This window comes from Colletotrichum fioriniae, assembly GCF_027942845.1.
Source record: "Colletotrichum fioriniae strain IMI 355084 chromosome Unknown scaffold_1, whole genome shotgun sequence".
Classification (NCBI taxonomy): domain Eukaryota; kingdom Fungi; phylum Ascomycota; class Sordariomycetes; order Glomerellales; family Glomerellaceae; genus Colletotrichum; species Colletotrichum fioriniae.
In genome coordinates this window covers 4177044-4201253 of record NW_027076837.1, presented here as the reverse complement: position 1 = coordinate 4201253, position 24210 = coordinate 4177044, and the positions used below count along the sequence as shown (strand labels likewise).

The window sequence follows — 24210 nt, the reverse complement described above, 5'->3', positions numbered from 1 at the left end:
CAAGAATCAAGGATAACCCAAAGACGACCCTCGGGGTGAACCACAGTCTGAACAAACCGCAGCACAGTGTGCCGAGGGCCGAATGACCTACGCCCCGAATCCCACTCCAAAATGTCCGGTGCACGCGACTACCCAGGAATGGCCGGCCTGTCGGGCGCACCGCCGCACTCCAAGTCCATTTGGCAGGGGGTTTTTCTCAAGGGCACGATTCAATCTGCGGTGATTTTTTTTTCTTCTCTGGTTCCCTCCTCAGTGGGCTGCGCTACGCCGTTTACTGCTGCAAGCATGTGAAGCCATCTCCGGCCGTCCCGCCGGTTCCATGTCCTTCTCAGGCGTGGCTCCTCTTCTCTCTGCGCGCCGGGTGGGTTCGACCGGTGGATGCACTTCATCCCGTCTCTCCGCTGCCGAGCTGCCTCATGTAGGCAGCCTGTACTCGGTACGTGCACAAAGTGACAAGAGACATGCGACTCGGTGCTTCTTCCTTGATTTTTCCAGACCGCTCAACTGTGGTGCACTTGCAAAAAACGGGCTGAAAGTTTTGGGCGGGATGTCAAGGCGAGTGGCTGAGGACGGTTGGGGGTCAGTCGGGATGATATCACACTGCCTTTGTCCGTGGGCGGTCGGACAGAGACATGGCGCCAAGGAGGCCTCGAATGCTGTCACTGCCCCACGTGAGCACACCCACCCAGCCTGCCCAGGTGTCTAGGTAGTTGATAAGATAAGATAACAGGTATCTTGTATCGATAACGATAACGAAAAAAGTTTCTGGAAATCAAGCCCCTCCAGCTCGGACGGCCTCGTTGAAGTCGCATGCGGCGCAAATCCTCGCTTTGCTCGACGTCCCTTCGATATTTGTCCCAGTCCAATTGAACCATGGCGCCCGAAGAGAAGAAAAAGGACCCTAGGGCCTGGAAAGGTCTCACGCCTCCCTTGGCTGAGTACGACCCCCTTACACTCTCCTTCTCCTTGCGCATCCAACTAACATTCGCCCAGATGGATCCTCGACTTCGTGTCCAGCCAAGGCTTTCAGCGCATGACGCCCGTACAAGCAGCATGTCTGCCGCAGTTCCTTGGAAACAAGGACGTCGTAGTAGAGGTAAAGGCGACACCATCGATCCAAGCAGGAGCACATACTAACTCTCTCAGGCTGTCACCGGCAGTGGTAAAACGCTCGCCTTCCTCCTCCCGATCGTCCAAAAGCTCATGCGCCTCTCCGAACCGACGAAGCGCGGTCATGTCTTCTCCATCATCGTCTCCCCGACCCGCGAACTCGCCATTCAGATCCATAGCGTACTCCAGTCCCTCGCCGGCTTCCACCCCCCGTCCGCCGAGATTCTGCCCCACCTCAAAGAAGACGAGAAGCGCCCTGACACGACGGTGCCGGTCATCGTCCCTCAGCTGCTCGTCGGCGGAGTGACCACCACACAGCAAGATCTCAGCTACTTCGTCAGACATGCGCCCAACATCTTGGTCTCGACACCGGGTAGACTTGTTGAGCTTCTCGCGTCCCCGCACGTCCACTGCACATCCTCCACTTTCGAAATGCTGGTTCTCGACGAGGCCGATCGCCTGCTGGATATGGGTTTCAAACAGGACATTCAGAGAATTCTGGGATACCTGCCGAAGCAGAGGAGAACAGGCTTGTTCAGCGCCTCAGTGTCGGAGGCGGTGTCGCAGATTATCACCGTCGGTCTGAGAAACCCGGTCAAGATTGCCGTACGCGTGAAGAGCTTAAGGGATGGAGGAATTATTGAGGACCGGAAAACGCCAATCAGTTTGCAAATGTCCTACCTTGTCACACCAGCAAGCCAGAAGCTCCCGGCGTTAAGCAAGATCCTCGAGAACCTCAACCCGCGACCACAGCGCAGCATCGTCTTCTTATCTTCCTGCGCCGCCGTCGACTACTTCCAGCACGTCCTCCCCACCATCATGCCGGAAGGCTTCACACTCGTGCCACTGCACGGCAAACTCCCGCCCAAGGCAAGAGAGAAGAGTTTCAATAAGTTTGTCAACTCGGTATCACCATCTGTGTTGCTGTGCACAGATATCGCAGCACGAGGTCTCGACATCCCGCAGGTAGACTTTGTCTGCCAGGTTGATCCTCCTTCAGATCCCAAGGTCTTCATCCACAGGAGCGGACGCGCCGGAAGAGCAGGCAGAAAGGGCCTCTCGGTTGTTTTCCTGCAGCCCGGCCACGAGGAGGACTACATCCCCTTCCTCGAAGTCCGCAAGACGCCCATCTTCCCCCTGACGAAACCCGAGATCACCATCACCGAAGAGGAAGCCAACGAGGCGTCAGAAAAGTTCCGCGATGTCCTCCGAAGCGACCGCGCCTATCACGACAAGGCGCAACGAGCCTTTGTGAGCTGGGTGCGCAGCTACAACGCTCACCTGACGACCTCCATCTTCCGCGTTAAAGACCTCGACTGGGCCGACCTCGGAAAGGCCTGGGGTCTGCTCCGCTTACCGCGCATGCCCGAGACGAAGAACTGGGAGGGAGACAAGTGGCTCGGCAACGAGGACTTTGACTGGGAGAACTTCACCTACAAGGACAAGACGAGGGAGGCTGCGAGATTAGCGGCGGCGGAGGCGGAGCGCAACGGCGACAAGGCTGCTGCCGCGGACGAGGTGAAGCGCAAGCGCAAAACCAACGAGGCGTGGAGCAAGCAGACGGAGAGGGACGACGTGCGGGTGGAGCGCCGCGACAAGAGGAGACGTAAGAGGGAGGCCGAGCGGATGTCCACCATGACCGAGGAGGAGAAAATCAAGGCGATGGAGCTGAATGAGATGATTGCGGAGATTAGGAAAAGGAACCAGGCCAATGCGGCGGCTGGCGGGAAGGATGATGAGTTTGAGGGGTTCGATGATTAAGAAAGCGTCTGTTGTAATACTATCTGTCGTTGTCATTGAATTCCTGCCCGGGGGATTTCCGGCTCGCGGCTCAAAGAGTGGAGGAAGTGGAGGCAATACCCCCCGTGAACGCTTTTTTGGCCTCACACGATGCAGTCTCACGAGACCCTCTCTTCCGTCCGCCCCATCCCGTCTCCGTTCTCGTCGCCAACCTTTTCGGCTTTGAGTTCTACGTTTCCACAGCGGAGACGAGGCCGAACAAAATTTACACAAGAATGACTCACTCCCATACTGGCCCTTTTTGAACAGAAACACTGAACAAGATGTCATTAACAAGTAATAACACAAGCACAATAGCTCAGGGGTAGAGCGCTGGGCTCATAACCCAGAGGTCCCTGGATCGAAACCAGGTTGTGCTATCAAATCTTTTACTTTTTCGAGGTCTTGAAGTCCTTCTATTCCAGGTACGTGTACACGTTTCTCTTTGGCTATTCTACCCTATCTACACAGTCGTTCAGGTATGTGATTGTCGCCCTTGCACGTTTCAACAGATTCAAGAAAGATTTCCAGAGAATATGAGATATTCCCTCTTAATTTGGGTTTTGCGAACAAGGGGGTTTCGCATCTTTGAAGAGGCCTTGCACTTTGCTTCCCATCATTCAAGCATGATGGCCTCCCAAATGATATGGGGTATAGTTTTCGGCTGGCCAGCTACGTCGAGATGCAAACTCGACACCAGGGACCCTGTTCATCTCTGTTTCGAAGGCAATAATCGTTCGAGATCTCCAGGCAGGGCCAGGTGCTGGCCAAGGGGGTTGCTCGTACTGAGGGGTTTGGTTCGGAATGATCGTGTGACGCCCGTGTAATGGGATAACAGCTGCATTGTCACACATTAGTGGGAGTCTTGTTGAGGTACCACATTTCCGCCCTTCTTACCCTGCCTCAGCTTCTGTCTTCTGCGCATGCAAGATCTCCAGAGGATAAAGCACGTAGGTGGCAGACCTATAAACAGGGCCACAATACCAATGATGGCTTCGGGGTTCATCTGCATAGCTTGACTCATGGTGTATTAAAGCTCTGTTCTAAGAATGCGAGGATCAAAGTTCGGGGGCAGCTTATGCCTGTCTGATGCTTAGATACAGAATATATGAAAAGCAGAAGATTCATGGACAACGTGAGAAAGACGTGTTCAAGCTCCCTCGAAGGTGTCTTCTTATATTCGAAACCAGAGGCTATAATACCCTCCTTCCTCGGTCGACTTCTCCGGCAGCACGCAACCCAGGCGCCTTTCTTGAACTATACTTTCAGACTTTGGTCCCGACGAATTAGAAGACAAGCTGCCTTGGATCCGGCCTCGAGAGACAGATGTGTACGCCAGGCGTGCATTTCGTTACCAGCACCACGCTTTCAGACTTTGGTTTGAGCCAATAAACTGCTCCGAAAGATCTCCCCGTGAACAGCCGCGAGGCTTTCACTGTCCTGTGTTAGTACGTAGCTGCGGGACCATTTTCGGATACTGGCTCCAGCCAATTGATTCAGCTTGTTGACAGAGAGCCACATCCACGTCGATCTGCGTCGGTGCATATGGGCCATGCGAAGAGGTCGGTGAGCACCCATTCATGATGGGTTTTCAGATATCGGCTCAGACCAATGAAATCCAATTGATGCTGTCAGCTTCGACTGCTTTTCAGATGTTGGCTTCAGCCAATGATGTTTTAAAGTCTTACGGCGCAGTCATCCCGAGCTATATGACAAGCCTCCGTCTCCCACACCTTTCTTTCCCGTAAACACATCATTTCATCATCCAGACTGAGATATACTTTCTGGTCTTTCCCAGCAGCAGTCACCCACACCAAGAAACGGAGACTTGTCAGACCAAAGCAAGAAATCAACTTCGGCTCGTCGCCAAAATGACATCCTTTAGGAAGCGTCACTCAGACGAAGAGTGGCTACAACATCGGGTCAGCATCCAGGGCATGTTCCTTCACGAAAAATGCTCATTCAGCGAGATTTTGCGAAAACTCGAGAAGGTCGGGTTTTCTGTGACGTAAGTCAACATAGCGATGTGTCTCTTTTTCAACTTGTCGCATAACAAGTCTTAGGAAATCGCAGCTTGAGTACAAGCTCAGGGTCTGGGGTCTCCGTAGTCGAACCCCAAAAAACAAGGCCGAGATGCTATGGCAATTTGTCGATAGCCGCCTCTCCAGGCGGGAGAAGCAAGGCAAACTCAGCGAAGTTATTCATGATGGCAAAATCATTGCGTCGGCCAAGGTCAGGAAGGAAAGGAGTCGATACCAGGCAACTTCTCTGATGAAGTATCAGCAAGGTGCGAATGTTTGCCACTTACCGCTTTATTTCCGAGGTACTTAACATTATGTTGTAAATCTAGGTCTGAGCAATCCCCAGACACCTCAGGAGTTCAACATTTCGATCCGCACACCAACACAGCGCCCCGTTCAGTCTTCTTGGCCAAGTCACCTGCCTTGGCTTAGATTCCAGACAAACTTCCCAGAATGTAAGGCTACCTGTGAATGAGGTTGGTGTTCACTCAGTTAAACCTTTCTTAGTATTTCAAACTTGCGGAGCGCACCCGATAAGCAATCCTCGGAGCAGCCTTTCGAGGGGCCTTAGTCAAAATGATGTTGCGCGGATATTTGGTGTGACCATAGCCAGCGTTGAGCCATACGTTGCTCTCCTTGCTGTTCGAATTGACGCAATCATGCCCGAGGCAGCGGGCGGTTCGAGCACTCGTTTCGCACAATCCCTGTTCGAACCATCATCTCAGCTGTCGATACCCGAGTACTACAAACTCCTCGTCTACCAGGTCTCGAATGGCATGCATGAGATTGTAATGGACGATTGTTATCTGGACGATATGACTGAAATCATCGGTATCCTCGAAAGTTCCGGTGTAACGAGTTCGAAACTCCCAGTCGGCGAACACCTAGGTCCAACAATAGATGCGTTTGTCGAGAAGTTATTTCAGGAAATCTTCATCTTATTGAATTACAGAATTAACGAGTACAGTTCACTTGAAGATGATGATGATATAGAAAGAGCAAGGGAGTTGGTGATCCGAATGCTCCACTTAGGCCAGACGCCGAACATACGGATCGAGGATATGGTGTTGACGTCTTCACCACTGCAGTTGGCTGTGGAATTGAATGAAGCTCATCTCGCGAATCAGCTCCTAGATGCAGGTGCCGACCCGAATTTCTTATCTAAGAGATTCGACCGAACGATAGACCGAGCACAGCGGAGTGATGAACGTGATTCAGGCCATTATTATGATCTCAACCCAGAGATGATAGAAGTGCTGGGGCGCTTCGTTGATGCTGGAATTTCCCAAGGCGAAAAGTCTTCCGCTTTGATCAGTGCCATTGATCGAAGAAGTATATCCCTGGCTGACAAGCTCATCCAAGTCGGAGCCAACGTTTTAGACACTTCATCTGTGGGATATCATTGGCACGGGATGAAAATCGGCGCAATCGGATTTGCAGCTGATATAGAGGATGAAGCAAAGGCACAAGAGTTTATGATCTTCTTACTCAGACACGCACAGGCCGCATACCCATCGAGATCACAAGCGGACTTTATCACGGCAGATGTTATTCTGATTGCTACTAAGAGGGAACACCATTCAATTCTTGAATTCCTCCTCGGAATCGGCTGTGATGTTGCCGGCACCGAAAGCGAAGGAGTCACTGCCCTGCATATCGCTGCATTTAAGGGCTGCTACAGTCTATGTGAAAGGCTTTTGGAATATGGCTCATTGGTTGATGGACCAAGTTCGCCGACCCGGGCTCCGCCTCCCATGATTCTCGCGGCATTAGAGGGGCATGAGAGTATTGTGCAGCTTCTACATCGGCACGGGGCTGACCTCAACGGCAACTTCGCTTTCAATGCAGTTCCAAATTTCTGGCATACCTCGATTTGGCCTCAGTTTGATCCAGATACGCCTCGCGCCAGGTTGAGCTACCGTTTGTCTGATCTGGGTATCTCGACTATCAGCCCAGTAGGCGCTGCGATCCTTGGATGTAAGTGGAACAATGAAACATACAGGCACCTCACCAAGCATGGTGCCAGACTGCCCGACTGGGCTATATACTATGGCGCTCACAACCTCCTCCAGTCTGGTATAGTCGAGGTTGCCTTGAAAGGCAATGCCGATGTCAATTGCAAGGGCAAAAACGAGAAAACACCGCTACAGACCGTGTTATCATCATCAAGGACGGCCTTGCGGATGTTCGAACAATCGATGAATGGTATAGAAGAATTCAGATCTCGATGTGTGCGGCTCTGTTTCGAACTTCTGAATGCTGGTGCAGTTCTATTGGGCGGCGAGGTCGAAATGGCCGTGTTCTTGAACAATTGGGATCTTGTTGAAAGCATCCTGCTTTCCCACCCATACGGGCTTGCCCGAAATGACAGTCCTATTTCTCTTCTCGAATCAGCATTTCTTTCGGGGTCTGAAGATATGGTACATCGCGTCTTCGGTTGGGACCCAGGTGCATACCACGACGGCGCCCTTTGTGCTGCCGTCTGTTATGCATCGGAACACCAGAGCACCAAACATCTCCTAAGGCTTCTGAAGAATCGTCCCATGTCCAAACACGCGACATATTTAGAGGGAATAGCTATGGGTCTTGCTGCTTGGGGCGCTGAGGCAGAAGTGCTGAAAACACTCGGCGGTAATCTCGGGACACCGAGTGAGGCCGCCCATCCTATCTGTCCCTCCTGCAAAGTCTACAGCCATGATGAGATTAGGCAAGCTCTGCTATCGTTCAAATTCGGAAAGAAAGAGCTACCTTTCTGGCATGACAAGAGCCTTAATGGTACTGAGACACTTCTGCTTACAGGGCAGTCACCACAAGATCCGCAACTAAAGGCACTTGGGCATTGCGCTGGTGAGCAGTCGGGAGATATAGTCGCCGACCTTGATAGAGACAAGATCTCTAAGACCCAAGAAAACACGCGGTTTGACGATATATACTATCAAATTGATCTGGCAGTGCACAGAGGCAAGCTGGACGACGCGAAGGTTCTCCTATTTGCAGGAGTAGATGGCACAACGACGTGCTCCATCGATAAACACATAGCAGGAAGATATTTGCGACGGGCTGTGCAGTGGGGTGATCTCAGTGTGTCTGAATTCCTACTCAAAGCAGGGGCCGAGATCGACACACAAGCAGCAAGAGATGGTGGCCTCACGGCTCTACAGCAGGCGGCCATCGATGGCAGAGTCGGCATCGCGAAGATTTTGATCGACTGGGGAGCTGACATCAACGCATCTCGTGCAGGAAAAAGCGGCAGAACTGCCTTGGAAGGCGCGGCTATGCGTGGGAGGATAGATATGCTCCAGTTTCTCTTGAGCATGGGAGCGGAAACAGGTGGGAAAGGCCGGTTGCAATACTTGCGAGCAATCAAATTTGCAGAGTGCAAATGGCATTTGGTTGCGGCGAAGATGCTGAGAGAACACCGGGATTGGATTATCGAAGATGACAATCTGTGGCGTGAATTGGAACAATTGGGTTCTCGCTGGGAACAGTATGGCAAGATTACACGTTGCCTGATGAACGGGGCAGAGGTGAGATGGATAGATGAATAAGAGACAGCACGCATGTCTTCAAGAGATGCCAGAGACGTGGCTCTTTCGATTTAGGAGCTGGATGAGGCATAGTAACAACAATTAATACTGATCATTCTCACGTAAGTGGACTTACATTTCAGTACTATGACAACAAAGGGCAGCATTATTTCGGAAAGCTTTTGCTACTGAGTGTGTTTTACCTCCTCCTTTACATTTGTTCGACTTCGTGTTGTCAAAAGGCTGCCCATCGACTTCCTCTCCTTGATTCATGAAAGGTTATCTTTCTGGCATACAGATTGTTGACTCTTCTGAGTGATTTCCTCGACAATGTCTCGTGTAATCCGCCACACACGCGGAATGCGAGAATTGTTGTCAAACGTGTTAGGCAGGTTCAACATGAATCGAGGGGTTGATAAAGGGCAGTCATCCGGCATTCGAACCCACCACAGCAATGCATTGGTGTTGGGTATCACAATCGTCCAATGAATATGACTCATGTTATATTTCATACTCGGAGTTCGAAGTCATCGGCAAGAGTAACGACCGCTTCACAGGAGAATATTCCTACTTGTGAGCGATCTAACCATCCGAGAGACAGCAAGCCTGACAAACGACGAGGACCCCAAGCTGATCACGATCTAATGAACAATACGGATAGCTTTCTAGACACCGGAGCACATATCCCGGCGATCAGCAACGAAATAGAAGCATATACTTCACAAGAGGAAACCAACCAGACAATCACGACAACTCACACACATGCCAACCACCGCGCCGTCAAGAACCAACGCACTTCAAAAGGCTAGACCTCCTTCAACCGCCTCACGGACAACATCCCGCTCCCCATCGGAGGCTCCCGCCAATACTTCGGCAGTTCAACCCCACAACCTTTCCCCCCCAGAACAGTAATTCTGCACATCACGCATCCATAGACTAAGGCAAGGTGATCAATACTCGCTCTAACTATCCAGGTAGAACCAAAAAAACCTTTTAACTTACCTGCATCCTCTCGCCGATCACATCTCAATCCAGAACAGATGCACTCTGCAACTTACCTCTAGTTACTCCGCCTTGGGGAAATCTCTCTCTCTGGCCTTCCCAATCGGGATCCAAAGAAATACTGTGTACCTGTGACGTTTAAACTTGCTCAGACGATGCAGCGAATGAAAAGAGGGAGCAAGAAAACGCTCCGCAGTGGGATGATGGAGTCTGTTTCCTCCTTTGCTACACTCCTTTATCGGTTCTGTCCAACGTGACTCTGAGACAATGGCGGTGAAGCTGCAAGACAGAGAGACAAACGGGGCTGCCCGCGAGACGCGCCTAATACCCTCTTCGCAATAGACTCAACCTTAATTCCACTCGTGCAGTTTGCAGAAGCGCGCCCCTCTTATTCTTTCACCCTCTTGAGAACTCCTCTTTCTCTGGCACGTCTCCATCCAAATCCATCTTGTCTCTTTTCGAAAAGACCTGCATGTAATTCAGGACAAAAGTGAGGTAAGTAAATATAGTGCTCAGTGGGGCCCCGGCGGGTTCCAGGTCCAGGTAGTCCACCGTCGAACACGCCTGCAATATCTAGCTTGCATATGTGATGCCGGTAAATACCTGCAATGAGCAGGCGGTTGAGACAAGGCGGACGGTGGGAACAGAGAGGGCCGCTGTCAAAGCGGGAGAGAATGCGGGTGGATTGAGACCGGTGACCTCCCGCCATCACATCACATCGCTTGCGGTCTCTCGCGTATTACGAAGGAGACTCGCCAGGCTGTTGATGCCCATGACCTTAATAGGACGATCTGCCGAATATAGCTTCAAAGCGCATCCACTCCAGTCTCCCGCATCCATCATCAGTCGCCCGCTATTACTCGACTGGTATTCTTGCTTTGAGTTCACGGAGGCGGGTCTATAGTATAAACCAGCCAGCTTATTAACTCATGGGCAGCAAGGCAGTAAAAAAGCCGCGGGCAATGGGTATTAGCATATACCCTCAATCAATCCCACGGCGGCAGATTGACGCATCCCCCATGCCTCAGCTCGCGTGGTCGGCTGGGCCTCTATTCACTTCCTTGTCTTGGCAGTTCTTGGTGTGCCATCCCACTGCCACTGCAACCCCAGGACCAGCCAGCCCAGGGGAGGGGAGAACTGGGCGACCTGCCCGCCACTTTTCTGCCCATGGGTTGCAACAGACGCCGTGCTGGTGGATATTGAACCTCCAAGGCACGACGAGGTATATTACCACATGTTCAATAAGATCTTGACAGTGCTTAATCGCGTCGTCTGTTTGTCAAAGTGACTAGATAACGAAAGACGGTGTGACGGGCGAGGTTGCACCGTCGCATACACGTGCTATTACCCCGCGGCCCGCAGACACTTGGTGAACCCCCAGAACCATGGCGAACGAGAGGGCGGGTGTTGCGTCTACTGCAACCACTCAGCGGGATACTCGCCGGGGGCCCTATATGTCCTATGTGTCCTTGATATGCTATCGAAACCGGCGTTCGATGAAGGATACTAGGTGAATATTGTGCCGCGCTTGTTGAACCGGACACTGGCCGAGGCACCTCTGTACGGATAGAGCGTGTCCAAGGACAACTGAATTGGTGACAAACGCGATGAGAGTATCGTTTGTGGTTCACGTGCAGCGTCGCCACGCCGACGCGCCGAACCAACGCTTTGCGCCTGCGATGGTGCGTGCAGCAATTGTTGATAGCGCTCAATGGAGCAAAACCTTTGCTTGGCTACTACGGACCATTTGTGGCACCGACCTGGAAAAGGGTTTTGGCAGTGTTGATGGAGAGAGGCACTGTTCGCAAGAGAGACCAGGGGCCAACCCAAGAAGCTGGGTTGGCGGAGTCTCGAGCTCGTCGAGATCTGAAGAGCCTTGACAGGGCCGCCCGGTGCCGGTGGTTAAAGCTGGTCATAGCTGATGAGCAAGCATTGACAAGCATCGCGCACTCGGTGGCCTCGGAGAGGGTTTGATGCGTTTCCCACCGTGGAGGAGGGGAACCGGATGATTTGCTCTCGGACGATTGCTTGCCGGGGGGATCGAGATGGGGTGACACTCGTTTGCAACGTGCAGATGATCGAACAGGTCCTTGGCCCGATTTCCAAGGGTTAAAGAGGGCTAATATGTGCCAGTTGTATGACCGAAGGGGTTTGCGGCGGCATAGTACGATGGTGATGCCAAAAAATCCAGAGGGCAGACGGCATGATGGTGTCAGGCCCCCGGAAGAGAGTCATTGGTCAATGCCGAGACCCTGGAGTGGGGGTTCATCCTCGAAGACCAGCCGGTTCGCAAAGTAACAAGGTGGTTGATATGATGGATTATGCCTTCTCGCAGGCCTCCAAGGCATGTCCTGGTGGTGCCCGAACCCTTCATCCTTATCCAGGCCGCGCGGATTGAGAGAGCAAACGCGAGAGAGTGTTGAACTGTCCATGCATTGCTTCCCCATGGTGCGGATAGTGTGACTTGTGAATGGTGTTAGTCATGATTCTTTCTGGCCTGGCAACGACATCCAGGCATGGCGTTGGAAGCCGCGGAACTCCGGATCTGCAAGCCGGGCATGGCGGCCAGGACACACTTGAGATGTGACGGCCAAAAGATGGTATGAGCGATGGGAGGGTCACTAAGGTTATTAGTGAGGTTATCTGCCTTTCTCCATTGCAGATTGCAGACAGCTGGCCAAACGATCAAGACTCTCCATTCTTGTTCGCAAACACCGCCATCAACTTGTATCTTCATGTCTGAACATTGCCGAACCAGGCCTACGTAGACCAGATACGCGTGGTGGACTGCTTCAGCCGAGCAAAGGTCGCTGCCGAATAGACGCAGCCCAAAGATCAGCCGAACTAGAAGTCACTGTTCTCCATCGACGCTGTATGTAGCCTGTCGATGCTTGACTCGTAAAATCGCAGCTGGAAGACATCCGGACCAGTAACTCGGGAGCCACAGTACCTAAATAGGATCACTAGAGATGCGGGTTCCAACGCTCTGGGCCCGCATGCTGCGGAATATGTATCAGTACAGATCCTCACTACTCAGGATCATACAGGCGTAGCCGTGTGCGATTGTCTATACTCCATTTTTCGATTCCGTGGATTCGCACTGGCGTAGTGTTTCGTTCCCAAAGTTGGGCGTTGGGCATTGAGATCAGCAGTACAAAGCTGCTCTACCGCGAGTCACTAACAGACGATCTAGCACGGCTTGTCCGAGCCTCCCCCTTCGAGACCAGAAGCTGGAGGAAGAAGAAAAACAGAGCTGAAGACTGCATTTTACGATCCACCGGAAACCGGGTGTAACATGTTCAGCATGACGGTGTGATCAGCTGACCAGCTGCCTCCTCGTTGGGTCGTCTTGTTGGTTTGACCTTGGTCATTATCTTGGTGTTGTTTGCTTATTCTCCTCACTACTGTTGGAGACGAGGGACAGGCCCATTGGGGTTGGCACCGGAAAGACACTGTAACACGACATCCGATCATGGCATTGAATTTTGATACGTGTTTGCAACGGTGCATTTCCTGAATGGAGATCTATGAGGGGTTGTAGGCTGCAAGGTCCATCTTGGCTTCGTCCCTGAAGTAAAAAACGCGCTTGAGAATACGGCCGCTGTCTTTTTCTGCCTCATTTTCTCGTTATTGTTGCTAGGGCACGAGCCTATGGTGCCGCGAGCGGCGTCGTTAGCTCCCTTCAATTTGCACTTCCAGACCGAGCCACGAAACGGCTTATGGAGACTGCTAAAATAAGCCATGGAAGACGTATCGGGACCGACAAGTTTGAAGCCTGTCCGTTGTGTAGGTAGTCCCGATGTGTAGATGTGTACACTGTCTGTTGTCAGATAGATAGTGTACTCCGTACAAGGTGGTGATGGCGGACGTATCCGTATACTTTCCAGTATCGAGTGGCGTGCAACCTTCGCCCCTCTGGTGCCTGGTGGCGGGGGTTTGCGAAAAGTCGACTCTATCTCCCACGTCTCATCGTACTGGCTCGATGCTCATACATTGATGGCGTTTCGCATCCATCTTCTTTACTGTGATCTGGGCCGGACCCAAGCCTCTACCGGCGGCCAGGACGATCACGCAGACGAAGAGAAGAAGGACTTTCATTTTGCAGCCAGATATGGAGTATACGGGAGAGACGTTGCCAAAATGCCCTGGCGGGGACTCTGGTGGCCGTCGCCGCTGGCCCCTGCAACAATTTCCGATCCTGGCCGCTGGTCATTTAACAGTGTGATATTACAGGAACCCCGGCGGGCGGGGACGCCGCGTCTTTGATTGTCGACAGTGTCGTTGTATCCGTGAGCTGCGAGTCTGCGACCGCAACGCGTGTTTGCTTGTTGACTTTGAATCTTCTGCCTGGGTTCGAGAACACCATTTTTCGCGATGGTGGTACAGCATCATGGATCAACCTTCCAGGCGTCTTCTTTGAAGCGCGTCGTTGGCTAACCCCCCACCAACGTCCGCCATCCCTGCAGCTGTCTGTTTAGTGTCAGGCGTGTTGGCGGAAATGGAAGACACCATGCTAGTGCCGCCAACAGTGATCTGTAACTTTGGCAAAAGAGAGTAGACCACATTCGAGACTCGTCTTTCGCCATGGCCTTGGTAATTCAAAGAAACTATTCCTTCAGATGCAGTTGGAATAGGAGGTAACCGTTGGGAGGTGTGGACTTTGCTGCAAAGGTGCGTCAAGTTGCTAACTGAACTGCACTTGTCATTGACCGAAAACCAGGGAAAAGGTTTGCTAAGCGACCCCGTTGCTGTGCGTCTGCGGGGTATTTCCGTCCCTTCTTTCGGCCTTTCCTTCGTGATGGGTGCCACGAGTATTTTAGATGGCCGACGAGGGTTCGTGCTGTATGTAGGTATTCCGAACTCCAGCCAGCTGTCCAGGGTATGGAGGGGTAATTAGTGTACCTTTTTGCCCTATTTATTGGACTGTTGAAAACTTGAGACGTCACGACACGATGTCTAGCTTATTCAGATATGTCGCATCCTCCACTCTCATTCTTGCCTCGGTTGTTGAGAGGATAATAGACAGAGTGCAACGAAGAGCAAGCTCAACGGTGTGATCTATAAGCATCTCTTGCAGATGCGAAATGCGGGCCAACCTCCTGATGTTCTGTCCTCAAGCAGGGCTTAGTATTCCATGTGCACACAACCCTAAAGAGGACAATCGGTGTGTTCTGAAAGTCTTCTTCTGAGGCTTCGGTCTCAGGAACCAGAAGCGTATTGCCAATCGCAGGCGGCAAAGTGGGTTTCCATGACTGACAGGGGCCGGACGAGAAAGTGATTGGGCCGAATGGATTCACGACGGTGCTGCAGTCTGCAGAGAAACAAGTGCAGATGCAGGTGCAGAGCAACAATGGGTGACTTGCGACTCCAGCGTATCCGTCAGACGTACGTAGTACACTGTATTCGTACGCCAGTCTCCTGTGCAATCTGGCCGGGTGGCTTCCGTTTCTGTGTCTGCCCCGTTACCCCCCTCTACGGGGTTGAGACCGAGAGCGACGAGGGTATTGGACTGATCTGAAGGCCAGCGCGGCACGGAGAATCTATCGGTAAGAGCCAAGTGTGTCTTTGACACTCCTGTGAACGTCCTGGCCGAAGAGATTGACTTAGTTGCGAAGCTGTATCCTTACTCCGTAGAGGTGGAAGCACGTTGCCGTGGGGTAGAGAAGCAATTCTGAATTTGTGAGGCATCCGTGCCATGTAGAGAATTGATTGGGACTCGGACGTGCAATGGGTCACGTTGTTCGAGGGATAAGTTCCTTGATGCTCGGATGCGTCGTTTCAATTTCAGTCCCGTTCAATCCCATAATCCCAGAACGTCAGTTTGACGGCCCGCGGCAAGCAACGGAGACGAGCGAGGAGGGACCAGGGAGATAATCGGTACCTTTGTCGTGGCGCTGAGCCTTTGAAGCTAGGCGAACAGTGAGAGAGAGGAGAGAATAATTGGGCAGAAGCGAGAAGACGGAGTGCAAAGCAGGCACCTCTGAGTCTCAGATCAGTGATGGATTGTCGAATCCCAGTACTCCGTATGCCGGGTGGGGTTGGAGATAGTGCTAGGGTTCGGCGTCCTTGTCCATCGCCGCCTCGCTTGTGAGGTCGCCTCTTTTCGCTTCTGGGAATGATATCAGGCGGGATCCAGGAGGTTGGTTGCAGGAAATGACATCAACCGGGAGACGAGGATTCCGAAGCATGGGCCGTTGGCCATTGCGTCGATACTCAGCACAGAGTCGGGGACGCAGTACGGAGTACGGGTGGTAAACGGGCGAACGGCATACTGAGCAGGGCAAAGCAGTGACATGGCGATGACGGCAAAGATGGCATCCGGATCCCGACGAGAAGCTTGGTGCACGAGGCCTCGGGGCCGGACACTGCGAGGGTGGACTCTGGAGGCTGGAGCTCGAGGCTCTCGTCGAGGGGAAACGCTACCTGCATGGACACTGGGGGCAAGGGGAGAGAAGGCAATGATGCGCGTATGGCGGCTCTGAAAGCTGTCGTCCCGTTTCTTTTTTGCGTTGGCCGCGGCCGAAGGGTGCAGGCAAGCTATAGAGCCAACGCAGGGCGACTCATATCTCGTCACATGGTGCGGTTGTGGTGAGTCTGCGGTAACTTTGTGAGGCTCTCTCGGCTGGTAATTGGGTCGGCTTGGTCTCATTTCAAGTCAATCAAGTCCCGTCTCCGTTCCGTGCAGTGGTTGTCTGTAATTCGGATCCGGAATCAGACTGATCCACGATAGAGAGCAGCGAGAGGGGAGGATGACAGAAATCAAGGTTAAAAGCAACGGGTATCGAATGAGCGCACGAATCGGCCATCATGAAAGCCAATTGGAAGGCGAGGCAGCCAGTAGTAGGAAGTAACAAGCAGCAGCACTTCAATCGGCAGGTTCATCGAGGTAACCCCGAGAGGGTAAGGGCGGCGCTCCTGGACTTTCGCAGTTCCATGACACTCGGCCGGGTACAACGAGGATGTACACCGGGATACACTACGTATCTGCGGTGGCCCCCCTTGCAAACACAAGACTGGAACTACGGGGCTCTAACCGTGCGCGCGGTACGTCCAGGTCGCCAGCGAAAGAGGGAAAAAAAAATCACAGCAACGGGCGGGCAGTCACCAGTGGCTGGCCCCTCCCCGTTGCCGTCGTTGTTGACCCCTGCTTGGTCTACCTTATGAGTCCTTACTCTCCTACGTAGATACGTACCGTTAGCTTAGTGCAGATACTGGCTAGGTAAGGTAGGTAGTGGTGAATGGCTGGGCCGGACCAGCCACAACGCTGGAAAATGGACAAAGTGGGGTGGGAATGGGTGGTTCTTGCCAAAAACACATCAGCCCAGTAGGATACGTACCTCTTGCAGGTACCTAGGTATTTTAGCAGCTGCTAAGGGAGATTAGCGCACTGGGCTACCCAAGCAACCACGCGCACCACCTGCTCCTGCATCTTCCAGGTTGTGGTCAGTCAGCATTGTCCACCCAACGGACACCTCGCACAATACCAACCTATTTCAAGCTCATTCTTACTACCAGTACAGGCATCTTGCTGTGTGGATAGAACACTCCTACAACCCATTGATACACCTAGAATAGCAGTGAAATATCAAGCTGGCAAACATCTCTCTTCGAATAGTTAAGATGGTACGTAGACTGAGGTGAGGTGAGATACTGTGGGCAAGGTGCAATTGACCAACCAATGCCCAGCCGGGTTCCCTGTCCTTATTCCTGGCGTCCCCTGTCCCTGATCTCCCACCTGACAGAGAGACAGGCGGAAGAAATATGAACAGGGGAGTACGTACCAGTACCTTGCTTCACGGTTCACCTGCACTCAATCAACTCCCGTCCCACGGGCCACCAACTCACTTTGACTGACTGAGTTGAGTGACTGTCTGCCCAGGGCCCATTTCCCGGTTGTGTTCCTCGCTCCCTCATCCATGATCCTGCGGCCTACCATCCTGGTCTTTTGCGGCTTGTCGTCGTTTCTCTGGTCGCTTCCTGGTTGCTGGTGGTTGCTGGTCTGGGCCTGGCCTGGCCTCTCTCCCAAGTCTCCTTCCGCCTTGCTTTCTTTTGTGTTTGTATCCTTCCCTACGTATCTGTACCATTCCTTCCTCTGCCCTGGGTCATTGTGTAAGGTACATACACACCGAGGTACTCTCGCCTTTCCTTCCTCTATTGTCATCGTTGTCCATTCCTCCTTCTCTCCACCACTTGTTGGCGAGTAATTACCTACTAGACGGCCACGGAGAACGGAGTACGGGAATACTATCTCAAATTCCTCATTCTTTCTTTCCGTTCACGAGACCTCGATAATACACTTTGTACGAATAATCCGACACCTCAAGGCAACAGACAATCATACCATAACGAACCAGCAGCCGCTGCACGAGAACGAGCGCATCCTCCGAGTCTCCGGCCGCCTTCCTGCGATTCACGAATCACCAACTCAGCTCTGTGTTTCTGTTTGTGCGTCGAAGCGCATTCGCATTCCACCCTCTCTTCCTCGAGTCTCTCCAAGGTAGCCCGCGACCTACCTTCGACTTTACTACTACTCTCGCACAAGGTCTCAACTTTCGGTATCTGTGGTTTTGGCCTTGGACTATGCCCGTTGGACGCTTGTGCTTGCCTCTGCGTCTCTGTCTCTATTGAGCAAACCCTGTGAGAGGTGCCTGGTTGCAAAACACTGCCGCCCTCATCACCGCCGCCGCCGCTTGCCATTGCTTCTTTATGGCGTCAAAACGTACGTTCCACTCCCACATGCACCCTGAGCTCATCTTTTTTGCCTTTTTTCCTCCGAGCGTCAGACCCGACCCATCGTGCCACCCTGTGAGCTGAGTTGGTCCCTGGATCCCACGGACCCGCGAGGGCCCTTTACGGAATCCAGTATAGCACCACTCAAGTGTCCATGACCTCGTCCCGAGTTTGGTGCCTACCTACTTTGCCTACCTCACCTCGGGGCTCTGACACACACAAACAAACGCGCCGCTTTTGAGCCCGTCTCTTGTCTCTTCTACTACTACCCTACTTCCCGCTCCGAGACTCATTCCTTCCTCCACTGGGTCGCACACCAACCTAGTCCGACTACATCTTGTTGTGTCTCGCCAGAAAGCTGACCGAATGCCTTCGCGACCAGTCACCCCAGCGAGCAACACCCGCTGCCCGCAGCTGTAATCGAACACGCGCGATACCGGCCATGGAGGCCACCGAATCGCGGTCCTCACACGACGGACTCGCCTTCAGTGTGCGCTCTCCGCAACGCGACCAGACCCCGCGCAGTCCGCTGAGCCCCAGAAGCCCAATCGCCCCCCGCGACTCGAGATCAGGAAAGCTGCCGAAACTCGCAACCGGAGGCAAGGAACCCCAGAGTGCCGTGACTGCTGGCCCAGGAGGAAAATGGATAAACAAGATGCGCCAGCCAGGACCCTCAACAAAACCGCTACTACCGGCTACAGAAAGGATATCCGAGGAGGAAAGGAATCAGGTCCCGATACGCCGCATGAGAGCTGACAGCTCTGCCGACGACAAGTTCGAAATCACCCCCGATGGAGGCTCTGCTGGACGTGAAGGACGTCAATTCACCGTTGCCAACGTGGGCAATAACGGTCGGATATATCTGAGGTGGGTTACTTTCATGACTGCATGCGGTGTTTGTTGATTTAGTGCCTCCCACATGGGCGGGAATGCTGAGACCTCACCACAATCTTACTCGGGTTTCCGAAAGCGTGCTGACAATAAACAGACCGACGGTTCGTCCAGCCAACCAGAGATACCCTCAGCCAAATTTTGTCTTTCCCATAACGCCTCCTGGGACGGCCGGTCTGGATGCCTTGACCGAAAAACAGAGGCAAAAAGATGCAAGCGACCTTCACTTGAGCCAATGGACCGCCACGCCACCAACTCCTGCAACGCCTGCAACGGCTGCCACTCCCCCAACGGCGAGAAACAGTCGCTATTTTTCTGGCCACGCCCCGAGACCCTCTCAACACAGACGTGCTCATTCCGACTCGACAGCTCATGACGGTGCCACTACGAGCAGGGACTCCGAAGCTGAAGGCTTCAAAATTGTCATCTCCAAGCCGGGCGATGAACGGCGGGCCAAAACTATGGAGGATCTGGATGCGCCTCATATCCCCCTCCTAGACATTGAGATTCCAAACTGGAAATTAGGCAACCCACGATTCACCGCCAGAGGCACTGCGTTCTTCAGAGGATCGAGTTACGCCCCGACAGAAGAGTTTCCCCGCTCCAGTAACGTTTCTTTCCTCCATCGGTCTCAGACCGGCGAACTCACTCCAAGAATACCTGCGTCAATAGCGTCCAAGAAGCCTAGTCCCATCTCGATTCCTCAAATACGCCTGCCGCCCATGGAACCCGCGAGACACAATGGCCCCCTCAGTCCCGCTCCCATGACAACACCTCGGCTGCCTGCAATCCGCTCAACCTACATGTCGACCCATCTGGTCATCGAACCAGCCATGTTCGATGCCCTCACCTTCAAACCGACATGCGACGACAGATCGATAGTGCGATACTCTCCGGCTACGGGTGCAGTGACAGCTGCTACCCCGCCTCGTCTCGTGGCCGAGTTTACCTCTCCAAGCTTTCTCGATTATGAACTCATCTCCGACTTCTTCCTCACGTATCGGTCCTTCCTCGAGGCTGGTGATCTGCTGAAGATGGTAATGGCGCGCCTGCGATGGGCCCTGGGCCGAAACGATGAAATTGGAATGGTGGTACGAGTGCGAACGTTCGTCGCCATGCGTCATTGGATCCTCAACTACTTCATGGACGACTTCGTCATTGAATACGGCCTTCGCGTATCGTTTTGCAATCTTTTGAACGACATGGTAGACGAGCTATCAACAGATCCTCGTGGTCGCAAGGTTCAACTCAAGATCTTGGCGGAACTGAAGAAATGTTGGCGGCGAGTGTGTGCTCAGTTTTGGGACGGACCGGAATTTGACCCTTCTCTTGGCGCCAACGTGCCGATAGCTCCTGGCGGAATCGCAGGTCATAGAAACGCCGGCCTAGATCCTTCCTTCTGGGAGAGAGAGGACGCTGTCCCACAGCTGGATGGCCTATTTGCGCCCATTCCCGAGGACAAGGAGCAGACAAGCTTCTACGCCGATGTTTCCCGAGCTGGTCATATTGCTGACTCCCAACCCATCATCGACAGACCCGGCACACCAGATAACCGCCATGTTCATGAGATTGACAGACGGCTGGCAGCCTCACCTACCAGCATCGCCAGCATGGACATCATCTCCTGCTCTTTCCCGGGTAAGAACTCGAAAGGAACTCAACATGGCAACAACTACACGTTGGGTGCTCACCCAGTGGCACCCGCCAGCTCGGTCTATTCCAGCGCAGGGCCAGTGGCAACGACTCCAAGAGCTCTTGTTGGAAAGCGTGTACGGGCAGGGCACGGGCATAAGAGAAACGGCAGCCTGACGGACTCGCTCAGAGAACGAGAGCATAGTGCCGAAAAGACTGGTCTACCGGACACCGACTTCCTCATGTCACTGCCTTTCGCTGGCAGCCTGGTTCGAGGAAATCTGATGCCTCCAGGTCAGCCGTACGTTGAAGTTATGTCACCTAGCCTCGCCGGTGATTTCCAGCGTCACACTACGGTCTTTCAAGTGCCGGGAGAGCAGCGGAGCGCATCAGCCATGTCTGGCCAGGGCATGAAGAAGTTGATCGGCAGCGTCCGACGTGCGCTGAGCACCCGAGGACAAGGCGTTTCTCCCACACAGGGTAACTTCATCAACATCTCCCCCATAGGCCCGCGCGGGGCTACGACCAACCGCTTGCCCGGAACCGCCATAGTCCCCCAGGCTAGACGGCAACAGAACGGATTTCGGCCTCCTGTGCGTATAGACCTTCTGGGCGCGGAGGTTGTGGAGGACTTCAAGAAGGCTGTTCGAGAAGACGCAGCCGCCGAGGCAGCGGACGAGGTCGCGAGACGCGGACATCTGGACCCCACCGCTGCCGCTCTACACAGAGCTGTATCCGAACAAGATTTCGACTATTCGGCGGCTCCCAAAGTTTCATCTTTTGGAAGCATCCCGGAAGATGACGTATTGAGGCCGGTCAGCGACATGGCTATCACTACCGGCAGCAAGTCTATCGTCATCGTAGATGACACAATCCAGTTTTCTCTGCCAGCAATGCATGGAGCTTTGCCCGCGACTGAGTCCGTGGAGGCTTTTGCCGACACCTTTCTGCCAGGTGGTGCGGATCCAACGCCGCCGAACACACCCCCAGGCCATGCCATGGGCACACCTAGACGGTCGTCTTACTTGCTTAACCAACATGTTGTCAGACCTTCCATCTCGGTAGACCCACTGCCTCCCTTTGTGCCTGACCTGACAACTCTGGGCAATGACCAAAGCACTCGCCCGTCGATGGATACTGATCGTCCTTTGTCGGAGTTCATCGGGGCTACCTCCAGCCGTCCTACTTTGTTAAGGTCAACGAAGAAGCACATTCGGCAAAAGTCAAGCAGGACAAATAGATCCCTCGACTCGGCCGTCGTCCACCGGCGTACTACCTCGTTCGGAAGTACCTTCAACCCGCGCTCAACAGTCAAGAGCTTCGACGCGACCACATACACTGAAGGCTCCGTCGCTGATGAGGATGAGCCGAGCCCCGTACCTCAGCCTCTTCGGATTTTGAGGAGACGACCAGGCGGAGATTTGCGCGCATTCAACAACGGGGGTGACAGAGATGCCTTGCCCTTGCGTAAGTCGCGGTCGGCTGGCTCCCTCACAACCTACTCTGAATCCATGCGGAGTTCCTATTTGCAGAGCCCCAAGCATGATTCTAGCGCGTTCGTTGACGTCGTGTCGAGTGAGTTCTCCCATCGAGGAGACGCGGATAATTTCTCCCTCGGCGCAATGGCTGAGCCATCGGCAAAAAGACAACTCTCGCTCTTCAGCACCCACTCGTCCAAGCCGATCATGCGTCCTTCATTCGAAGCTGAGGCGCAGAAGCTCGCACAAATTCCCGACGACGAAGACGATGGTGGCGTAGAGTCAGCCTTGGCCAAGCTGGAAGGCAAGTATGAGAAGAAATCTTTCAAACTTTCCATGGAGCCCACAAATGCTCCTCTCCAAAGTGTCGATACTGCGACGGATGTTGAAGGTGAACCCGCTGAGGCTCAAAGGCAAGAAAAGAGAGGACATCGTCATTTGCATGTTCTTCCTGTGGACGCCGCCGCCGTGGCCCAACAAGAAGAGGGATCAGAGCCCCGTTCCAGCTTTCTCGACGTACCCAATGGACCCCGAACCGATGCGAGTTCGTTCCTGTCAGATAACTCGGCAGGCTCGTATTGCTCCATTCCTCTTCTTGAACGCGGTTTGGCAGACGACGGCCAGAGTAAAGCATCCGCGCGGGAATGGACCAATATGTCTGTTCTTCAAGACCCCGAGGAAGAAATATCACCAGCAGTGACTCCTCGCCCTATGTTCGAGGTATCATCTCACACATCTTCGTACGAGTTCATCCGAAAGACGGAGAGCCTGGAAAAGATCAAGTTGGGCGATTCCCCGCCTAGCGAGCAGTCATTCTTGGACGACGACAGCGATGGAGAAGACTTTGGTTCTGACCTGTCATCCGAGCTGTCAGCCGAGATTGTCGAGCCCGAAGAGTTTGCCATGAATCAAACACAACCTCTTCCGGACCGCAATGCTCATCGCAGTGCATCCATCTTGGAGTTTGATCCTCGCCCCTTGAGAGAATCGGCAATGGGCCCTTCAGACAGCCGAGAACCTCCGTCGCCACCAATGACGCTTGTCCAAGCTCTCCAGATGTCACCTGAGGCAGTCCTGGTCCCCGAACTTCACGAACATCAGGTGTATCAGCAAAAGCCCCTACCACCGACTCCCGACACCACTCCAGGGGCGAACCTGCCCAACTCGCCACTTGATCCTACCGGCACCAGAGAAGCACTGCGCGGGCAACCAAAGTACTCTGAACGCGAAAGAGAATCGTCCTTGAGATTCTCCGTTCACCTACCGTTCACGCTTGCGTTTGACTCCGAGATTCTGGCTCAACAGTTTACGCTGATCGAAAAGGATGCTCTCAATGAGATTGATTGGAAGGAACTCATTGACATGGGCTGGAAGAATGCTACCAACAACGACTCTCGGTCCTGGGTTGATTTCCTTCGCAATACGGATGCTCATGGCGTTGAGGTTGTTATTGCGCGCTTCAATATCATGGTGAAGTGGGCATGCAGCGAGATCGTGCTGACTCAAAATATTGAGGAAAGAGCACGATGCATCATCAAGTATATCCACATTGCTGCTCACTGCCGCCGATACCGCAACTTTGCTACCATGAGTCAGATTGCCATCGCTCTGACTTCGATGGAGATATCTCGGCTCACAAACACCTGGGCGATGGTACCGCCTTACGATATGCAGACTCTGCGGGACTTGGAAACTCTCATCTCCCCAACCCGCAACTTCTACAACTTGCGTGCCGAGATGGAAGTTGGCTCTGACACAGGCTGCATTCCATTCGTAGGCATCTACACCCACGACCTTCTCTTCAACGCTCAACGACCCTCGGAGATTGCTAGTTCCCCAACCACTGCACCGCTGGTGAATTTTGAGAGGTGCAGGTACGCCGCGACCATTGTCAAGACACTGTTGAGGCTGCTCGAGGCCAGCACACTCTACGAATTCCAACCAGTGGAGGGTATCACCGAGAGGTGTCTCTGGATGAGCGCTCTTAGCGACGAAGAGATTCGCAAGCACTCACATCGTCTGGAGTAGGCCAGTCATCGG

The 24210-nt window shown here is 53.3% G+C and overlaps 2 protein-coding genes and 1 non-coding gene across 3 annotated transcripts; all 3 read left to right on the top strand.

Annotated features, from left to right (window-relative positions):
• Nucleotides 1-873: 873 nt before the first annotated feature.
• Nucleotides 874-2871, top strand: SPB4 (ATP-dependent rRNA helicase spb4; the record flags this gene model as incomplete). Its single annotated transcript, XM_053195281.1, has 3 exons — nt 874-938; nt 994-1096; nt 1147-2871. The coding sequence occupies 3 exons, from the start codon at nt 874-876 to the stop codon at nt 2869-2871; spliced, it is 1893 nt and encodes a 630-aa protein (XP_053047251.1).
• Nucleotides 2872-3197: 326 nt separating this feature from the next.
• N0V96_001055 lies at nt 3198-3269 on the top strand. Its single transcript has one exon. It is a non-coding gene; the product is annotated as a tRNA-Met (tRNA).
• Nucleotides 3270-18611: 15342 nt separating this feature from the next.
• Nucleotides 18612-24198, top strand: LTE1 (Guanine nucleotide exchange factor lte1; the record flags this gene model as incomplete). Its single annotated transcript, XM_065756113.1, has 2 exons — nt 18612-19036; nt 19263-24198. The coding sequence occupies 2 exons, from the start codon at nt 18612-18614 to the stop codon at nt 24196-24198; spliced, it is 5361 nt and encodes a 1786-aa protein (XP_065615353.1).
• Between the last annotated feature and the right edge of the window lie 12 nt (nt 24199-24210).